Raw genomic sequence first — 19,582 nt, 5'->3', positions numbered from 1 at the left:
TAGGCTGTTATGTTTACAGACATTTGCGATGTGGATGGCACTACAGAGCACAGTTACAGAACGTACAGCAGAGACAGTCTGAGCTCCCATCTCTGGTTTAGTACCCGCAAGCCATCAGTGTAACAAACGGCCAGTTCTCCATCAGCAGAATTGGTGCACTGAGGCAAGGGAGGGTGGCAAAGGAATGCTGGAAGTGAGTGGAGTTTCATGCTGTGTGTTCTATTCCTAAATGCTTAAGGCTGGTGAGTCAGTCCTGAGAAGAGCCGAGAGAGGAGAGGAATCCTGCCGTTCTCTGTGGACCTCTTACGTGTTAGCGGTTAACTATGCTTCTCGTTTGCATGTTTTCAGAGTGCTCAGTCACAGACCAGGGACACACCAGAGACACACATTGTCTGTGAGGATATTGGGCTCAGGACAGGCATAGGTGAAAGCTTGGCTATAACCATTGTACTTGATGTGTTTTGCTCTGAAGCGATCCGTTCTGGCTCCGAGGAGGTGTTCAGGAGCAGCGCTCTCAAGCAGCTCCTAGAGGTGGTTTTGGCTTTTGGAAATTACATGAATAAAGGACAAAGAGGCAACGCATATGGATTCAAGATCTCCAGCCTCAACAAGATTGCAGACACAAAATCCAGTATTGACAAGTAAGAGCGGGGCCTTCAGCACTTGGCGCACCTGGGGGATTTTTTTTTTTTCGGGACGTGACCTTTATGGTGCCCACCCGGACACCACAGTCTTGGGCATTCAGGGCGCCTGCTCTTCTATTCCTTCCTATTCCTCTTGCGACCCTCAGTTCCCAGGGGTCGTCCTTTATCCTTCATCAGTGCATAGGGACTCCATCTATTCCATTGGTTCTTAACCTTCCTAATGCTGACACCCCCTTAATACAGTTCTTCACATTGTGGTGACCCAGCCTAAAATTATTTCTGATGCTACTTCATAACCATAATTTGACTACTATATTTGAATCATAATGTAAATATCTGTGCTTATATAGTTTTAGGTAGCCCCTGTAAAAGGGTTGTTAAACCCCCCCCCAAAGGGTTGCAACTCATAGGTTGAGGGTCGCTGATCTCTGCCAAGGGTTTTTATTGTTGGCTGTCTTTAAAATGAGTAAATGAATAAATAACTCATGGGACTGGTGTGGTGCTTCGGTGGGTAAGGATGCTTGCCACAAGACCGAGGACCTGAGCTCCATCTGTGGAAACACCTGGCAGAAGGAGAAAACTGACTCCCACAACTTGTCTTCCGACCCAAACCAACATGCCATTTCACATGTGCGTACACGCGTGCACAGATACACAAATAAGTCAATAAGTCTAAAAATGTTTACTTCTAAGTATAGTGTAATATACTAAAGAAAAGTCATTGGTCATAAAGATAGAGCTTGTTGGCCCTCTATACAACCCAAACCAAGACCCAGCCCACCAGCTCCAGATGTCTCATGACCTCTCTAGTCATACACACAGAGAGAACTACACTTTGGAGAAAGGAAAACACTGGCAGGCTCATGCTGGTGCTAACAGCCACATGAATGAATGCATTTGCCTGCTAATCTTCAGCTGCACGGCCAAGGCTCATTAAAATGTGTCCCAGGAAGTGCGCAGGGCTGCCGCTGAGGTGAACAGAGTCTGGCTAGAGGCTCTGAGGTGCCAGCTCCTGTGTCCTTAGCAGGTAGGGTCATCACGCACATCAACTCGGGTTTTCCCAAGAGCTTTGTTTCTTGGAGGTTCTCACTGGCTTCAAAGGAACTGGTACAGTCTTCCTAAGGTGCGCTCCTCAGAACCAAATCCTTTTAGCATGACGAATTGTTCTCCCCAATTACTCCTGGCTAATGAGACTTTTTACCCTATATTTTCTATAGGGTTAGTGAAGCATGGTGTGTAACAGCCCTCAGTCATTGTAAAAAAGAAACAAGCCCTGTGTTAAGCTGTTGTTTCTGCATCCTAGAGACAGAGTGATGAGCTCTGTTATGTTAGATAAAGCCCTGCCATCCTCATTTTCATGGGCATCCCAGTCTCTTTCAGAGCCTTTCACCTATGTCACAATAGCTTGTCAGTACATAGACCAAGGTACTGAGCACATGTTGTTAGATAAGAAAACTGAGGCAATGTCAAGTGGCTTAATCCCCCACCGCTCCTGCCCACCTGCACAGTGCTGCTCTTTGCGCATAGGTGGGTCTTGTTGTAGTGGGGACCTGCAGCCTCTTATTTGCATATAAAGAGCAGCTGTCTTTGAAAGGATGCCATCCCTTCAACCCTTGATTGCACGTACACAGACACATGCAAAATCAAACGTCTGCCCATCCCCAGGCCTTCTGATGACTTGGTACTTACTTTGTCATCTGCCTATTAAAGTGACTACAGGATTTACATGTACAAGTTCTTTCAGAAGAATAAAACTATTTCTGATCTCTTCCCTCTTCGGTCTGCTTCTGAAGGCGGTCCCCAAGTGTAGCTCCACTACATATAGAGCCACAGTTACCTGGTGGAATGGTTGGCCGGTGAGCAGCTGCTTGTTCACTTGAGTTGAACTAAGTGGCGGTGCAGTCAGCACCAAGGGGCTGGTTCAGTAGCCACCAGGACTAGTTTGACGCATGGCTGTTCAGTCATGTTGGGTAAATGCGGTGTTACATGGATAGCAAACAAATATGGAAGCCTAGCCTGGCTTTAATTCTTATAAACACATACAGTCCAATTGAGATCATGGAAATTTCTCTAGATAAAGAAGCATGTCTCTAAAATCATGAAGAAAATAGCATTCATGTGATAGTTGCTGGCATTTTCCTCCCTCCCCCACCCCTTAGGAGAGAAGTCCAGGGCAGACAGGCCTTGAACAATAAAATGGAGCTAGCTCATAGAGGCCTGAGCAACTAGAATACCAACCTCTGTTTTGCTTTGGTGGAAATTGCTTCCTAATTACTGACAGGAACAAAAATAAAGAGAAGAATCTATCTGAGCCCCTGACTTGGAATAGGATTGTATTGTCCGGGTAAAGCCACAGGTACAGAAAATGCTTACATTATTATGGAAAATTGCTAGGCAGCTCTGTTTCACTTTGGTCTAGGTGGGATGGGTGGTTGTGACTTTGCCTTGAGAATTAGCAAACTGCCTAATTATGGAAACGCTACTGAAAGGGTATTAGTATACTCCTAACTGTATCAGCGTTGGTAGATTAGTAGTTCTTCACTAAGCTAGACTAGCCAGGGAATTTTAACAAGTAACCATGCCTGGCCCCACCTCATCCCAGTTAACTGGGTCTCTGGTGTGGGCCCAGGCATCTGGAGCCCAGGTGACTGTAAGGTGCTGTAGAACTGGTGACAGCAGGATCAGACTAGCACAGCTTTGCCTGATAGCTTTGTCAAGGTCAGTCAAGGTTCAGCTCTGCGATGCAGCAACAGCTGTTAGAACTACTACGGGTCACGCAGTCAAGAGCTGAAGAACCTGCTAAAATTAGAAGTGGCCTCACAGCTGCAGAGACATTCTGTATGTGCTGTCACAGTCTCAATCCCTTCCCACATCAGCTCTGAAATAGGGACTTTCTGTTTGGCCACTCTCCGATGAACCGGAAGGGAGCGTCACCAGTGACTACAACAATGAGCCGTCCTAGCCTTGCAAAGTACTTGTAGCCATCCAAACAGCTGCTCCTTAATGGGTTAAACAACTGTTCCTATGCCACTCTACCAGTCCTTAATGTATTTTGGTTCTTGCCCCGTGAGTACATACATCATCCACAGATTAATCATGTTGAGCGTTTTCCTTTTCTTTAATTTTAGGAACATTACCCTTTTGCACTATCTAATAACTATTGTGGAGAATAAGTACCCCAAGGTCCTCAATTTACATGAAGAATTGCGGGATATTCCTCAGGCAGCGAAAGTCAAGTAAGTACGCGGTGACAGCTTCCTTTGACCAGCTTGACGTGCAGCGTGGGACGCTTAGCTAGCACCGCCTTGAAGTGCGAACGCGTGAAGTGGCCCTTCCCTTCCCTTCCCTCTGGACACTGTATGAAAGAAAGTTTGAGTCACATCCAAATTATTCAAATGTGTTAAAGGACATGTATTTGTTCAGGGTCCTTTGGAATACTCATCACCCCATCCTATAAAACTTGTTTTTCTTAGTAACCAGCGCATAAGCAGCCAGGCCTGTTGGCTCAGGCCTGTAATCCCAGCTTCTCCAACTCAGAAGACAGACAAGAGGGCTGCAAGTTTTGTGCCCACCTGGGCTACAAAGGGAGGTCAACACTGGCCTGGACAACTGAGAGTGAGTTCCAGGACAGGCTCCAAAGCCACTGAGAAGCCCTGTCTCAAAAAACAAAACAAAACAAAAAAGTAAAATGAAGGCCGAGGATGTGGCCAAGTGGCAGAACATTTGAATAGCATGTAAGGCCAAAGGTTCAGTCTCACTAATGCTTTTAACAGCAGCCCTGTTGAGCACAGGTAACCCTGAGTTAGGGAGGATGCGTGGCGGAGCAGATAGAGGTCTTCCTGCCAGGGAGCTGCCAGTCATTATCACAGATATACACACTCCTTGGAACCAAGCGGCCCTTTAATGGGAAGCAGTCTTTATGCAAATCAAGGAGCTAAAAATAAAATGGAAAGTCGCCAGACTTTCCCCACAAATCCTGTGCTATTCAGAGATGGAAACAGGCAGCGTTCCTTGCTGTTCCCTCCCCCTCTTTTTGATACACATTTACTTAAGCTGGCCTTTTGCAGTGAGTTTACAGCCTAGAAGGAGTAGGCTAATTATCTCCCTCTATAGAACTTGGCAGGAAGAACAGTCGGTAACACAAGAAATTAATCTGTAATAATGAAGTATTGGTGAGCTCTTCGGTATGGTGGGCATTGTCTGTAAGAATTGAGTTTTAATCTTTAATGTTTAAAAGCGTGAAATATAGAGTCTTTCTCCACTAAGAGCAAAGAAGGCAATGAAATGAAAAGTAGCCAGGACAGCTCTCAGAAAAATGCCTGTGGACTGAGGCTAAGTGTTGTCCACTCTGGACTGGAGGGGCTCGGGATGAGCCACCGTTAGAGACCCTGTGTGGTTGCTGCTCATTTCTGTGCAGCAGTGTGCTGAAGCACAGGCCCTGTGATTCAAGCATCAAATATTTTTGTGCACATGGGAAACATTTTTCTTCTATTTTTAACCTATAAAATATACCTGCTGGCGGAGGAAAAAAATGTAAAGAAAAATTATACATGTAAGTTCCATATTTTTTTAATGATAAGCCTTTTGTGGGACCTGAGAATAAAAGGCAATTTTTTTTTCAATTTATTTGTGTGTGTGTGTGTGTGTGTGTGTGTGTGTGTGTGTGTGTGTATGTGTGTATAAGCATGTGCCTTGACAAATCTTTGGAAGTCCTAACAACTGTGGAGTCTACTCTCTCCTTTCACTGTGTGGGTCCTAAGGAGTAAACTGAGGTAGTCAAGCTTGGTTGGCACTAAGCACCTTTGCCTACTGAGCCATCTCACTGTCCCTGGATTTCTAAACATTTAAGCTAAACACACACACACACACACACACACACACACACACACACACACACACACATCCCAATCCGAGCATGAACTCTCTCGAGCCACAGTGTATTACTCCTGTAAGCTTCATGCTGCCTGCTGAAATGTTGCCCTTTTCAACAGCATGACTGAGCTGGACAAAGAGATAAGCACCTTGAGAAGCGGCCTGAAAGCTGTAGAGATGGTGAGTACCTGCTTCCCATGGTAACCACCAACCTCTTCACCGTCCTGCTTCCCTGGTAACCACCAACCTCTTCGCCGTCCTGCTGGAGTTCTGACCTTGAGCAAGCCCCCTTGGCCTGTGACCTGCCTAGGATATACCTGGTTCCATAAGATAGAATGACCACCAAGAACCAGTATGGCAACTTAGCTCTTTGCAGCCAAATGTCCTGAGTGACTGACCACAGTCAGAACTGGAAGTGGGCCTGGGGGGCCACTGATTCACCTGGGAAGTAGGCCTCCCTAGCACGAGTGGGCCGGGTGAGGCCATTTCAGAGACCCTCTCAATTTCCATGTTCTGTTACTGTTTGATGTTGACTTTTTGAAGACTGATGGAACTTCTCTGTTGCTTTTGAACTGGCTCTTTGGGGAGTCTTTACCAAACACGCACTCGGACATATTGTGCCCAAGGCACTAGGTCACGGTGACCCAGAGTCCCTGCCATTCGGTGCTGCAGTGGCAGTGGCGAAAGCAGCCAGTTCCCTCGGCAGGGCCCTGTCTAGATAAGCATAGTGATCAAAGAGGAGCGTGATGGAAGGGCTGGAGAGACTGAACGTACGGAGGCCTGTGATCGACTGGCATGTCCTGGGGGACATGCTCCTACTGGAGGAGGTGGATAGCAGTTATGGCTTCGAAGCAGGGTGCTGTGAGACGGTACACAGGAGGGAGACTGCCCAGGTGCAGAAGATGAAAAGGAACCACAGGAATGTGTCAGAAGACAGAGAGGAGTCAGAATGTAGCAGGGCTGTGCTAGGACACCACCTTGGGAGTGCCACATGAATACAGCCGCCTGCCGCAGAGCAAGTCCAGGGCTGAGAGCCGCCACTCACAGCCCCGCCTGGTTGGCTGGGTCTGTACTGGGTGAGGTTACTGATTCAGAGGCAGGCGGAAATTTTCCCCTCCCTTAAATACCTTGCGAGTCATTTATCACTAAAAGCCATGGCTCCCCATTGCTCTTGTTTTGATCACAGATCTAGACACTATTGAGTTCATTAAAGACAGTGCTGATAACAATTTATCCCCCCCCCATAAGATTTAGGAGGATGTTTTTGAGGGGTTAGGGACTAAAGGGAGATAAAAGAATTGTGTTATGACTACCTGGACATCCCTCCACAGATCTCAGAAGGCCCAGCTTTCCAAGGGCATTTTGGTCACCTTTTCCTTATTAGGTAGACTTTCTTGAGACTCAAGAGGCAGTTGTGCCATCCCTAAGACAGGTCACTCTTGAGCCCTGTGTCCGCGTTAGCACAGACCAAGCCCCAGTCAGGGTGGTGTCCCAGGGGTGTGCTGTGGCTTTGCTCGCTAAAGCATAGCTGCGCTGCATCTCCTGGGGGCACGTGGTAGCACCGTGCTCTTACTAGGAAAGGAACGCAGAAGCTGTCAAAGGGTTTCTTTCTGTGCTTTATACATGACCAAAAGCCACTCAGGGAGAGAAGGACTATGTCACTTATATTTCCATCCCACAACTCATCAGCAGGAGTCAGAGCAAGAACTCAAGATAGGAACCTGGAGGCAGGAGCTGAAGCAGAGACCATAGAAGAATAATACTGCTTGCTGACTTGCCCCTTATGGCTTGCTCAGCCTGCTTCCTTACACCACCCAGAATCATCTGCCCAGGGGTCTCACAGTCTACAAAGAGCTGGGCCCTCTCATATTGCTCATTAGTCAAGAAAACACCCTAAGGACATGTCTACAGGCCAATCCAGTGGGGACATTTTCTCGACTGTGATTCCCTCTTCCCAGATGACCCCAGCTTGTATCCAGTTAGCAAAACCACCAACTAGGGAAGGCTTTCTCTTCCCCTGGCAGCCGAACTATCTAGCTCTCACTGGACACATTAGTAGGCAACAGAGCTGACCTCGTCCAAATATTCGTGTATCCTCATTGTTCTTTGTCCTAGTAAGTGATGCTGTGTGAAGTATCAGAGAGAAATCAGATAGTGATTGGATAATGACACCCTTCAAGATGCTTCACCATCACTGCACCCGTACAAACACACACACACACACACACACACACACACACACACACACACACACACACTGCTAGGCCAAAGTACTGAAACTGTAGTGTTGTCTTCCAGTCAGAACTGTTATGGGCTTTTGCTTATCCTGTCATTGATTGTCAGGGTCACATGGGCAGTGCCCTTCTTTCACAGTGAAAGGCAGCAAGGTCCAGAGTCGTCTGCCATCAAGAGCAGGGCCAGTAGTAGGCTGAGTTAGAGCCCATAGCCCTTGGGCACAACACTCCTGCTGAATAGTGTTTGCCACGTCGGGGCAGGAAAAACGTGTGGCCATCAGCCAGTCAGGTGGCACTGAGCATAGTTATTGCCATGACTGGGGCAGGCAGACTGAGCTCTGTCGTTGATCAGCTCCTTGGCTTTGAGCAAAGAATTAATTTCCTCTAAGCTCTGTGTGTCTGTGCAGTGGGGATAGTGATGCTGGGTACTGTGGCTGTTCAGAATGTGTGTCTTAAAATGGCTGGACTTCAGTCATCTATGTGATCCTCACATGGAGAAAACGGAATAGTAACAGAAGTTTCATTTCCCTACCTGTCTAGTCACCAAAACCTATTAGTGTGGACAGTAAGAAGGGAGAGGGTGGTTATGTTGCCAGATGCTGCAGCTGCAGTTCTGCTGACCGAGATACCATGGTTTAGGAAGTGAATAGAATTGGGAGAAGTGGGGAGGTGGGGAACCAAGACACCGGAATTCTGCACCAGAACATCAGCCTTTCCTTCATAAATCTTTGAATCCAATGTGCTCCTACTGTTTGTTTGGGCTCTGTTGATTTGAACTAAATGTTAACTTGCTTCTAAATCCAGAGTGAGAAATCACCCCGGTATAATACTCAGAAAATTCAGTATCTGCTTCCAGTATTTCAGTGCACATGGCATGAACTTGGTGTGGAGAGGGGAAGGATGGGGAGGTGGAATAACATGAGTGCTTTTAGATGTGTTTGCTATCTGAGTTGTTTAACTTGAGTACTGTGGAATAGGAGACAAAGTGTGTGTGCATATGAAACCTACTCCATCAGCATCTGCTTCCTATTTTCAGGAGCTGGAATATCAGAAGACTCAGCCCCCCCAGCCTGGAGACAAGTTCGTGTCTGTTGTCAGCCAGTTCATCACTTTGGCTAGCTTCAGCTTCTCGGATGTTGAAGATCTGCTGGCAGAAGCTAAGGAACTGGTAAATTTCCCTGTGCACTTACTTGTGTGGTCCTTCAGGCCCGAGCTCCCGTGTGCTGCTTAAAGTCAGCAGCCTGTTTGGGAAAGGAGCAGTAGTATCAGACCGTCACAGGCAGGAAGTGCAGCAGCAGACAATTGTCTTCAAGGTTCTACTGTTGCATGGAGCAGTGGTATTTTTATCCCCAGGGTAGCCCTTAGTGTCTTAGCCCTGTGTTATCTTTTGCCTATGCAAGACTTTGAAGGTTTGGGATGGTGGCACCTTTCCTTTGGTTTCCACTGGATTGATATGCTCATCTCTGAAAGCAGAGTACGTGATGAGTTTGGGGAGCAGGTGTGACCAAGGTCACATATCTCTGTGTAGGATGCTCATCTGAGTCAGCCTCCAGGGACAGGATGCTGCCTCTGCAAATGCACAGAGCGGGCTAACAGATGCCTTTTACTTCACAGCATCTCTACAAAGGGATGTTATTTTAGTAAGACACTCTTTTGTGATTCTTCCTATTTAAGTTTGTTTCCTAATAACCTTTTGTTAGGTAATAACCAAGACTTCTAAGCTTGCTCCCTTGGTAAATCTTCCCTCAGGTACCATCTTACTATTCATAGGTGGCATTAAGCCCATTCTCTACCACAGAGTTCTACACTGTCCACCTCTGAGTGTGCATTGTCGTTGCTGTGCTAAAATGACCTAAAGCAGCTGGGGAGGAAAGGGTTTATTTGACTCACGTGCCCCAATCACAGTCCATCACGAAGGGGAGTCAGGGAAGGAGTCAAGGCAGGAGCTGAAGTGGAAGACATGGAGGAATGCTGCTTACTGACTTGCTCCCCACAGCTTGCTTCCTCATTCAACCCAGGACACCAAGGGAGCACCGCCCATAGAGGGCTGAGCCCTCCAACATCAATCATTAATCAAGAAAATGCCCCCCCCCCCCGACTTGCTCACAGCCAGTCTATTGTAGGCAGTTCCTCAGCTGACTTTCCTCTCCTCCCAAGTGTGTCTAGTTGACAAAAACTACAGCACATGCTTTTGGCCGCCACCCTACTCCGTTCACTTCAGTCTCTCCTTCAAGCTTGAGTAGTAGGGATCAGATTGAAGTCTTCTGTGTGGTTTACTGATCTCAAGTTCAGAGGCTGTGTTCACAAACATCAGCTAATCTCAGTGCTATCTTCCCGCTGCACCAAATCAATAAGGAGACAGATGTGCCACACGGCTGCCATTCGGGCTCCACCTCTGACATAGCACAGTGGGAACAGGGCAAGCAGCAGCAGCATGGGTGTAGTCCAAACTCACTCTTGAGTTTGTAAAAAACGGGGATCCCTACTCTGGAGTCCTAACAGGTGACCTGCCTCATCAAGGAGCTAAAATACAGAATCAACTGAGTTATTTTTATTTATTTATTGAAACACACATGCAGAGAACTCTGTGATTTTTGTGTGTGGGAACATTAATCTGGCCCAAGGTTCCTTCAGATTTCTAAAACTAAAATATACATGACTTCATCATCACTAGAATTCCTAGATAAAAAGATCATCCGTGATGGCTTAAAGTGCATGAACTTGAATATTTTAGAAGCTCAGCTGTAGACTGTTTATTGCTGTTCTGTTCATTCCAGAACTTTTAGAAATCAGCTTATAAAACCATGAATCAAGTTAGACTACTCTAATGTGGTGTGAGAAGAATGCTATGTTTTTCCCTAAAGAGTTCTGTTTTGTAATAGAACATTTCCAAATAAGTAAAACTTTGAGACTAGTTCCACATTAAGAGAAAATGGCTGAAATATATTTTAAAATAGGCCAGTGAGCTGCTTCATTGAGTGAAGCCACTTCCATGCAAACCTGATGACCCGATGACCTCCCACCTGAAAGGGCAGTAGTGACTCTAAAAGCTGTCCTCCCACCTCAGTGTGGGCACCATGGCACACATGCACCTGCACGCTTACATGTATGTGTGCACACACAATAGCTTAAAATAATAAAGTGATTATGAAACGTGTACAAACATGCATATCTTAGTCAAAATTATCATATATAGGAACGTGGAAAACATCTTCTTTAATGTCATAATATTACTAAAATATCAGAAGCTTTGATAGTATAGGTAATGCAAGAAAAATCAAATCAGTTAGAAACTGTGGAATTAAAGATGATACAAGCTTGCCGTGATCTGAATATGAAGAAAATAGAAGGTCTTATCAGGAAGCAGTTGAGTAGCACCGGAAAGAGAATTCAGTTGACTCTGAAGCATGGTCTCTGAGCTAGGCTGCACAGGGCCAGCACCGGGGCCCTTCCCAGCATGGGAGCTCAGAGCTGATGGTGATGTTGATGGCGCTAATGCTGAGACTTGGGATGGCAGACTCTCCAGGTTACTAAGGAAAGCCCTCAGAGCTAAAGCAGAAATAGTTAAGAGGTTGGAAAAGAAACTGCACATACTATTTTGTTTCTGTTTATTTTATGTAAATTTTAAAAATTATCCCAGCTTTGTACTTGTCAGCTTCAAAAAGAGACGTTAAATGGGTTTCTGAGACATTGTAGGCTTGGCCTAAAGTAATCTCAGGCAGAAACTTGGGACAGCACGAATGACTCCAGCCAGTTATTGTTCCCTAATTAGACCTGGGGGAGCCTAAAGACAATATTAGCATTATTTATGGATAAGAAAAAGCAGCTGACAAGTCCCGGGTCCCATTTGTTTTCCATATTCAACATATGGCCCCAATAAATGGCATTAAACCCCTTCAAAGGACAGCTTAAAGCACAAGGTTTCCAACCCCCGCTGTGCTTGCTGTTGGTCTTTGGGTCTTGGGTGTCCTGGCCTGCAGTGTTCTGCCGTCTCGTGTTTACTGCTGTTTAGTTAATACAGAGTCATAGGAGGAAGTCATAGGTTGAGCTGAGATGACGGGACGGGGCACATGGCTTCAGAAGTCAGGGATATTCAGTTTCCCGCTTGGGAAATGGTGGGTAGGTGCGCTCAGCAACTGAAGGTAAATAGGCTGGCTAAATCCACCAGTTAGAGCTGCGCGTCAGCCTTCTTGGAGAATTCAGTTGGACAGTGGAAATCAGTTCTCTTGGAACACTGAGGTCTTTTTTCTTTTTTCCAAATCTTTTTCTCCAGTTCACTAAAGCGGTGAAGCACTTTGGGGAAGAGGCTGGCAAAATCCAGCCAGATGAGTTCTTTGGGATTTTCGATCAGTTTCTTCAAGCCGTGGCAGAAGCAAAACAGGAGAACGAGAACATGAGGAAAAGGAAAGAGGAGGAGGAGAGGCGGGCTCGCATGGAAGCTCAGGTGAGAGAGAGGAGGCTCACTCAGCAGGTCCTCCCAGAAGCCCTTGCCACAGCCCTGTTTTCTGTGGTCCTGGGGACCAAAGCCAGGGCCTCAGGATAGACAGGGGCTGTGCTCCGGCACTCAGCTCTGACCCAGACCCAGGCCCTTTGTCCCCAGCCCTGTGCTGCATTGTCACGGACGGGATACCTGTGTGGTCTAGAGTGACTCAGACAGCTTAGATCCGTACCACATTTCTCTTGAGCCATTCGGCAGTTTCTCCAAAGACTGGAAAAGCCTGTCAGCATCCCATGAATGGATCGTCTTAGAAATTACTTTAAGAAATGATTGTAAGATTTCAAGAGGACACTGTGTCCTTTATAATCACCCTAGATTACCTATTAACTTCCTCAGATGCAAAGAGAGAAACTATAATGACTTAACCTAGAAATTGGTAAGGGAGCTTTTTCTTTGATTGTCCATTGCCTTTACAGTTAGTCCTCACATCCCACACAGGTTAGTAGCCATGGATGAAACATGGCTGCACAAAAGAGATTCACTCCCTTCCATCTGGCACAGAATTCTTCTATGCTGAAAACGAAATACACTTTAACGCTAAGAGGATTCTCTCTATGTGCAGCTCAAAGAACAGCGGGAACGGGAACGTAAGATGAGAAAGGCCAAGGAGAACAGTGAAGAAAGCGGAGAGTTTGATGACCTAGTCTCAGCTTTACGCTCGGGAGAAGTGTTTGACAAAGACCTTTCCAAACTCAAACGGAACCGCAAACGCATTTCCAACCAGGTGACGGACGGTAGCCGGGAGCGACCAATCACAAAACTGAATTTTTAATTTTCTTGCATCCTTTTCTAGAAAGTGCAGTAGCAGCCTTTGGCGTGACTAGAACTTTACACTGCCTTGCAATCCAGACAGTGGCAATTTCTTCTCTCACCTGTGAGTGAAGTGTGAATGTGTGTGTGTGTAAATGTATGTGTATATATGTGAAAATGTATATAGAAGTCTGCGTGTTGTCCAGGGACCTCTGTGTATGCTTTAAAAGTTTATGTTAATGTGTGTGCTCAGAAACTCTCTGTGTATACATTCATATTGAGTGGGACTCATTTTCTTTGCCTGAACACCAATGGCTGTTCAGAAGCACAATACTCTCTCCTGAAACAGATAACAGACATTCCTTAACATTAAAAAAGAAAAAAAAAAGAAACAGAAGAAAAGAAGAAGAAAACAGAAAGTTAAAAAAAGAAAAGGCTTGTCTTGTGAAGTATTTTGGTTTCCAAGGTTGGTGTAGTGAGACGGTTTTCACTGGTAGAAATGGAGTTGGAAATACAGATTTGGATGAGTTTGGTGGCTGCTGGTGCGGCCCCTGCTGCCTGCATCAATGACTAACGTGGATGAACAGCCTCGTGTCCCGATGCTGTTGCCGGGATACAGTCCACAGATGTCTGTTGAGAACATCTTGCACACATTCATACCATGTAGAGTGTCAATCACAATTTTTCTGTATGTTTAAACATAAACGCCAGGTTTCTCTAGTTTCATCCATTTTCCTGCCAAGGGCTCTTGATTTCTTTCCCTCCCTTCCTTCCTTCCTTCCTTCCTCCCTCCCTCCCTCCCTCCCTCCCTCCCTCCCTCCCTCCCTCCCTTCCTTCCTTCCTTCCTTTCTTTTTTTGAAAACACGCTTTCTCAATAATGCCACCGGCATCCTGGTTAGAGACCAGAATTGCCAGAACCTTCTTGTTGATCTACCAATACAGATATGTAAATCTGGAAGATGAAATTTCCCACCTAAGACTGTGGAAGAACTCCCTGCAGGTTCTTTATGAAGGCATACGGGGTGCTTTGTGGGGTGTCTTCTGTCTCCTGTGTAGGCCATGCTGCATGTCTTGGGATAAAGGACACTTACAGTGGACACAAAATGTCAACAGTATCTACAGGGATGCTCAGATCTATTTATCTCAAAGAATATTTGAAGCGATTGCTGTTACATGTTGTCATTTTAAATTGTGTGTCACTGATGCTACCTGTACAACTTTGGTCCAAAAAAAAAATAAAGCTCTCAGGGAGAAATGAAACAATGAGCATTAGAAAATAAAATATAGATGCTTACCACTCACCTGCCAACTCTTAGTATCCTTAAATTATATGATATGTAAAGAGGACTGTTACTAGTTTTTTCTTTTGCTTTATTTATTTGTACTCGAGTGTGGGGAGGGACTGGTGTTTGTTTTCCACCTGTCCTTTTGTGGTTGGGTTTCCTGTGGAGAGAGTAGTTTTTCCTATTGCACTAGAATATTATTTACTCCCTAAATTGAGTTTTTCAGTCAAGTATCAAATATTTATTAAGCACTTACTATGTACCAGGCATAGTAGAGCTGTAGTGCTAAGCAAGACAGAGTCTCTGCCCGTCCAGGAGTTCACATTTTTACGGGGTTTTCAGGGACGCTAGAATACCAATGTGCATAGTATAGAAGGATCGTACTATTTAAAATAATCCGCATGAACTACGATGCTCAGTGTGGATGGAGAGGATCTGCGCTGCGTAAAAGCTGTGAAACAGTGCCCTAAGAATTGTCACGAGCCGTGGCTCTTTCCTTTTCCTTCATTGCAAACGTAACGACTTTCTACCCATTCTGTGGAAGTGAATGGCTCTTCAGTAAAGCAGTCACAGGTACAAAGCAGAGCTACCTCCCAGCCCCGAGCCACGCAGTCTGCAAACACTGCAAGGCCGCAGTGCTGCTGAGGGAGACTTGGCTCGGCCACCTGGGAGGGAAGGAGTGGGAGGGAATGGTGGCTTTCTCTGTCCCTGATTAAGTAAGTGCCTCTGTGTAGATTCTTTTCTCTTCATAGCAGGAAAAGTTTGGCTCCGCTCAGTTTTGGAACTGTGGGAAGAGACTCGCCACAGAGAGCAAGTTTGTGTAGCGTGTCCCCTTGCCCTGTTTAAAGTCCTCCTCACTTGGGTGTGGCCATCCTGGTAGGCCTTCTTTGCCATTCTCAGTTTTGGTTTTCCTAAAAACTGTGTGCAGTTAATTCCATGTGCCATTGTTACAAACAAACAAAATCTACTTTTTAGACTGGTGCTGGTGTAAGTAGCCACTTTTCTCTCTTGAGTGTGTATTTTAAAGATTTTTTTTAATAATGCCAAAAAGCAAAAGCATTATAATTTTTAAACTTAATTAAATGTCTCGTATCTTATTAGCTTAGTAGTTGGAACCACCTAGTCTTTAGGTGCAAGACTGTTGTTACAGAACCAAGAAAAAAAGATGTCATGTGTGTTATGAGACTGTACATTTTTTAAAACAGCAATATGCAATAAAGACGACTTCATTGGGTGTACACATGTGTTTTCTATGAATTATTAAAATAGCATCATCAAACTTCTTAGAGCATTCCACCATTGAGTTTAAATGTTGCAAATCAGTGAATCAGAACTATAATGTATTTTTAAAGGTGTTCGTGCCAGAGCTAAAGGAATGTAATTTCCTGTTGTCGCTGCGTTTCGTGTGTCCAGACTATGTTGCTGCCTCTTTGTGTATTGTGGCACACCTACGCTTCTGAGTTAGGTGTGCTGGAATGCCAGCCTGCAGGATCTACCCCTTCCCATCGGGAAGCGGTCCTGGTGTGTATCAGTACGAGAAACACCACCAGGGTAGCAGAAGGCAGGTTTTAGTAACATCCTGGAATGCAGAGGCTCCCTGCTAGTCTCCTTTCACCTCAATCCAGTTTGAAGGCAAGCAACTCTCAAGCCCTCCGAACCCTGACCTTTCTGATCTTTGGAATAGATTTAGTGTTCTGATAACGGCGTCAGTTTTGTTTGCTGTTAAGTTACCGGACAACTGCATATACCCAAACCTGTTCTCTGCAGCCGGTGTTGAGACAGGAGAGACATCTGCATGTCAGACAGCCTATCTTGCAAAGCGAGCACACCCTTGCCTCCTATCTCTGTGATAGGAGCCTTGCTTGCCCTCCATGTATGGATGGGGACATGGCAAACTGTGAAGGCCTTAGATCATTATAGTCAGTTTGGCCTTACTTACCCAACTGAGGCAGTAGCTGGAGAAATGATCACTTCTAGCTCTGCGTAGAACTTGACACCTTTTCTACAGCCTGATGCGGGTTCATATGCAGTAAATTGGGTGTCGTGTGTGTTCACATGTTGTGTGAACAAGCTTGTTTATACTTACATGTGCATACACATGGAGTCCTGAAGTTGACACTGGTGTATTAATTCCCACCTTATTGGTGCAGTTCAGTCTCTTATTGAACTCAGAGCGTGCCAGTTCCAGCTCCCTGGTTCTGACTAGTCTAACTTGCTATTTGTTCCGGGAATCCCTTATTTCTGCCTCCTGAGTGCTGGGATTGTAGACCGTCACAGCACCTGCCCTGTGCTGGGGGATCTTAACTCCAGTCCCTGTTTTCCAGGTAGAGCCATCTTTCCAGAAAGATTGGCACATTGGTTTGATCATAGTCATTCCAAATGACAGGTTCTGGAAGGGACAACTTTCGGGAGTTTCTGTTGGGTGGAGAACACAGCAAACTCTGAAAGCTGGGCAGCTCCTAGACAGGTAGCTGAATAAACACAGATTTGGGGGTGTTTGGGATAAGGGAGGCAGGACTCTAAATTCGGCTCATTAACTCTGGCGTTTACATTATGTTACATCTCTGTGTGCTCCTTCCTAATAATATGAGTTTCACTTAAGGTTAAAATTTTGTTGAGAGGGTAAGACAGATAGCTCAGTGGTTAAGAGTACTTATTGCAGAAGAACCAGTAATTCTGCATCTGGGTCTCTAATCTAGAAAATAAACACTCACAAAAAGAAATACTGATGACATGCCCATTGGGGCTTGAGAGATTCCGCAGTGGTTGGAACATTTGCTCTTGCAGAAGATCTGGGTTCAATAACCAGCACCCAACAGTGACTTAGCTATCAGTAATACCAGTTTTCCAGAGAATCCAACACACACTTCTGGCCTCTTCGGGTACCATGCACACATGTGGTATGCAGCCAGAGACTTGCAGGCAAAATTTACCCATACACATAAAATGTTTTTGAAATAAATCTGGACAGTGAAGAAAATGCCTGGGCTGCCCTTTGATCTCTTCCCTGGCATGGCTTTACCACCGTGTTTTTTATCAACTGTTTCCATGGTATCAAACAAACATGCGCACAGGACTGGCAGACAAAGGTTGCTTTCTCTGTTGTTGATTTTGTTCTGAGAAGGTCTCACGGTGTCACCCACTCTTACATAGATGAGTTCAGGTCTCAGATTCAGTTGTCCTGTCCTAATCACCCTGCCTCAGCCTCAACCTAACAGTGAGATCTGTATTTCTGTCAAACTTTGATGGGTTTTGGGTTTTCAGAAGAAATAAACGGTTCCTAAAGGGAGGGGGTTGTTCATATTACTTGTTAAAATTTCTTCTCAGGGGGTGCCATAAGCAACATCTACCCCTTCTACTAAAGTCCGAAGGATAAACTGGGGTACCATCCTGGTAACATTCACACTGGAAAATCTATGGGTGCCTTGGGCTTCCTTACAGAGCATGGGTGAGGGATTGCTTACAGAGGTGTGCTTACACCCCTCCTAAAAGACTGCACCTGGAAAGCCTTTACCCAGCAGAGATGAGGGCTTCCTCTTGTTTCCATTGATGAAGCCCCTTCCTAGTCTCCCCCAGCCTATATACTCTGGTGCCCCATCAACCCTGCCACCTGCAGTTAAGGCTGTGTTGTAAAAGCAATTAGTGGGGAGCAGCTGGATGCCCAGGGGAGCGTCTTGTGACCCCCCCACCTCCACCCCTCGTGGGTGTAAACAGTCAACCAGCCCAGCTGGGATGATTCTTTGGGGCTCAGCTGAATGCCAAGATGGTAGCTGCTTGGCTCAGAGGACAGTCACACTCAGTACTTGTGTTAATTAGTTCTCTCTACCTCCCTGCCTCTGCTTCTTTCTCTAGGAGGAGGAAGGGAAGTGGGCCAGTCTATAATACTAATTTTCAGCGCTACTCCCCAGCTCTTTTATACTGATTAGGGTCATGTTGGACCTTTTTGTGCCAAAAAAAAATCAGCAATCCCTTGTGATAGGGAGCATTTATATTAATGTCCTCACCCCAGCCTCCAGGGTAGAGAAACTTTCTAATTCTGATCGACTTGGGCTAGTCAGTGCCCTCTAGGATCAGAGGGAGTGCCCAGAGGATGCAAGACAAGGTTTCCAAAAAATACGTGAAGGGAAGGGGGTATTTTTAAATGGAAAGCCATTTTCTGCAGGACACCAAGTTAATAATACACATAAGTCAGCCATTTCCCTATGTACCAGCAATAAACACAGAGTTTGAAAATCAAATAAAACCCCATTCATCTAAGCATCTCTCAAAATGAAATACAGCCTATAGGCACGGATCTAACAAAATGTCTGAGATCTAGAGGAGGGAAATGAAACCCATGGAAGAAACTGGAAAACCAAAAGCTAAGATATTTCATGTTTGCAGCTAGGAAAACTCAGGATTATCAATGCTTCCCAGCCTAAGTGATAGATTTAATGACATCTTAACAGAAATCCAATAATTTACTCTGTGCTTGTCGACTAACTGTATCTAAAGTCTATTGAGCATGCCCAATATTGACATTTTTCTATAATGTCATTTACCAACTCTGTGATCAAAAACTGTGCAGTCTTGTTAGGAGAAAAAAATAGTAATGTTTTCAGTAAATGTGTGATTTTTTTGTGTGTTAAACCACATTCATTAGCCCTCATGTGCCAAATGCATCACAACAGGGTTGGACACACTAGAAGAGACCAGAGACCCCGAAATAGCCAACGCAGTATTGAAGGAGAGCAAAACTAGAACCTGGAAGATGTCTGCGAGTAGGAGGCCCAGACATGGAGCCACTTAAATATAGTCAGCTGATATCTGGACAGCGAGAGCAGAGGGCACATAATGCAGTGACCATGCACAGGCAAGGAACAGACCAAGATGCATCCTAAAGAAAAAAGATCAAATGAGCAATGCAAACCAGAACTAAGAAAAACCTGGAGATGAGATGGAAGAAAATCTGGCTCGAGTTAGCTCTGACGTCCTGTAAAGACGCAGTCTATGAAAGAAAGAAGTGATAACCCAAACTTTGTAAAGGTTTCTGGATTGGATATCCAGCCAAGTCAGTGGTGGGGCTCTCACTAAGCATGCAGCAGGCCATGAGTCTGAGGCCCCAGCACCTCAAAAAAAGAAGGGGCAGAAAGGAAAACAAAATTCTGTTCTCTGAAAACAGTCAAGAGGATGAAAATACAAGCCATAGACTAGTAGGAAGTCTTTTCGACTGACACCAGATTAAGGAATACTACCCAAGATGTGCAAAGAACCTTTAAAACTCAACAATCACAAACACCTGCTTTTAAAAGTGAACCAAAG

The 19,582-nt window shown here is 45.4% G+C and overlaps 1 protein-coding gene across 4 annotated transcripts in view; it reads left to right on the top strand.

The window, feature by feature from the left end:
* Window positions 1-15,519, top strand: part of Daam1 (dishevelled associated activator of morphogenesis 1) — a 157,323-nt gene extending 141,804 nt beyond the window's left edge. For all 4 annotated transcript variants that reach the window (XM_075948883.1, XM_075948885.1, XM_075948884.1 and 1 more), the window contains 6 exons: window positions 473-641; window positions 3,773-3,880; window positions 5,636-5,696; window positions 8,787-8,918; window positions 12,024-12,194; window positions 12,811-15,519. In XM_075948883.1, the coding sequence (XP_075804998.1) occupies window positions 473-641; window positions 3,773-3,880; window positions 5,636-5,696; window positions 8,787-8,918; window positions 12,024-12,194; window positions 12,811-13,020 (851 nt within the window). In that variant the 3' untranslated portion in view covers window positions 13,021-15,519. The remainder of the gene's footprint in view (window positions 1-472; window positions 642-3,772; window positions 3,881-5,635; window positions 5,697-8,786; window positions 8,919-12,023; window positions 12,195-12,810) is intronic.
* Window positions 15,520-19,582: the final 4,063 nt, after the last annotated feature.

Source organism: Microtus pennsylvanicus, chromosome 14 (assembly GCF_037038515.1).
Source record: "Microtus pennsylvanicus isolate mMicPen1 chromosome 14, mMicPen1.hap1, whole genome shotgun sequence".
In the NCBI taxonomy this organism is placed as follows: Eukaryota; Metazoa; Chordata; class Mammalia; order Rodentia; family Cricetidae; genus Microtus; species Microtus pennsylvanicus.
Note: the sequence above shows the minus strand (reverse complement) of the source record. Positions and strands in the feature narration are given on the sequence as shown.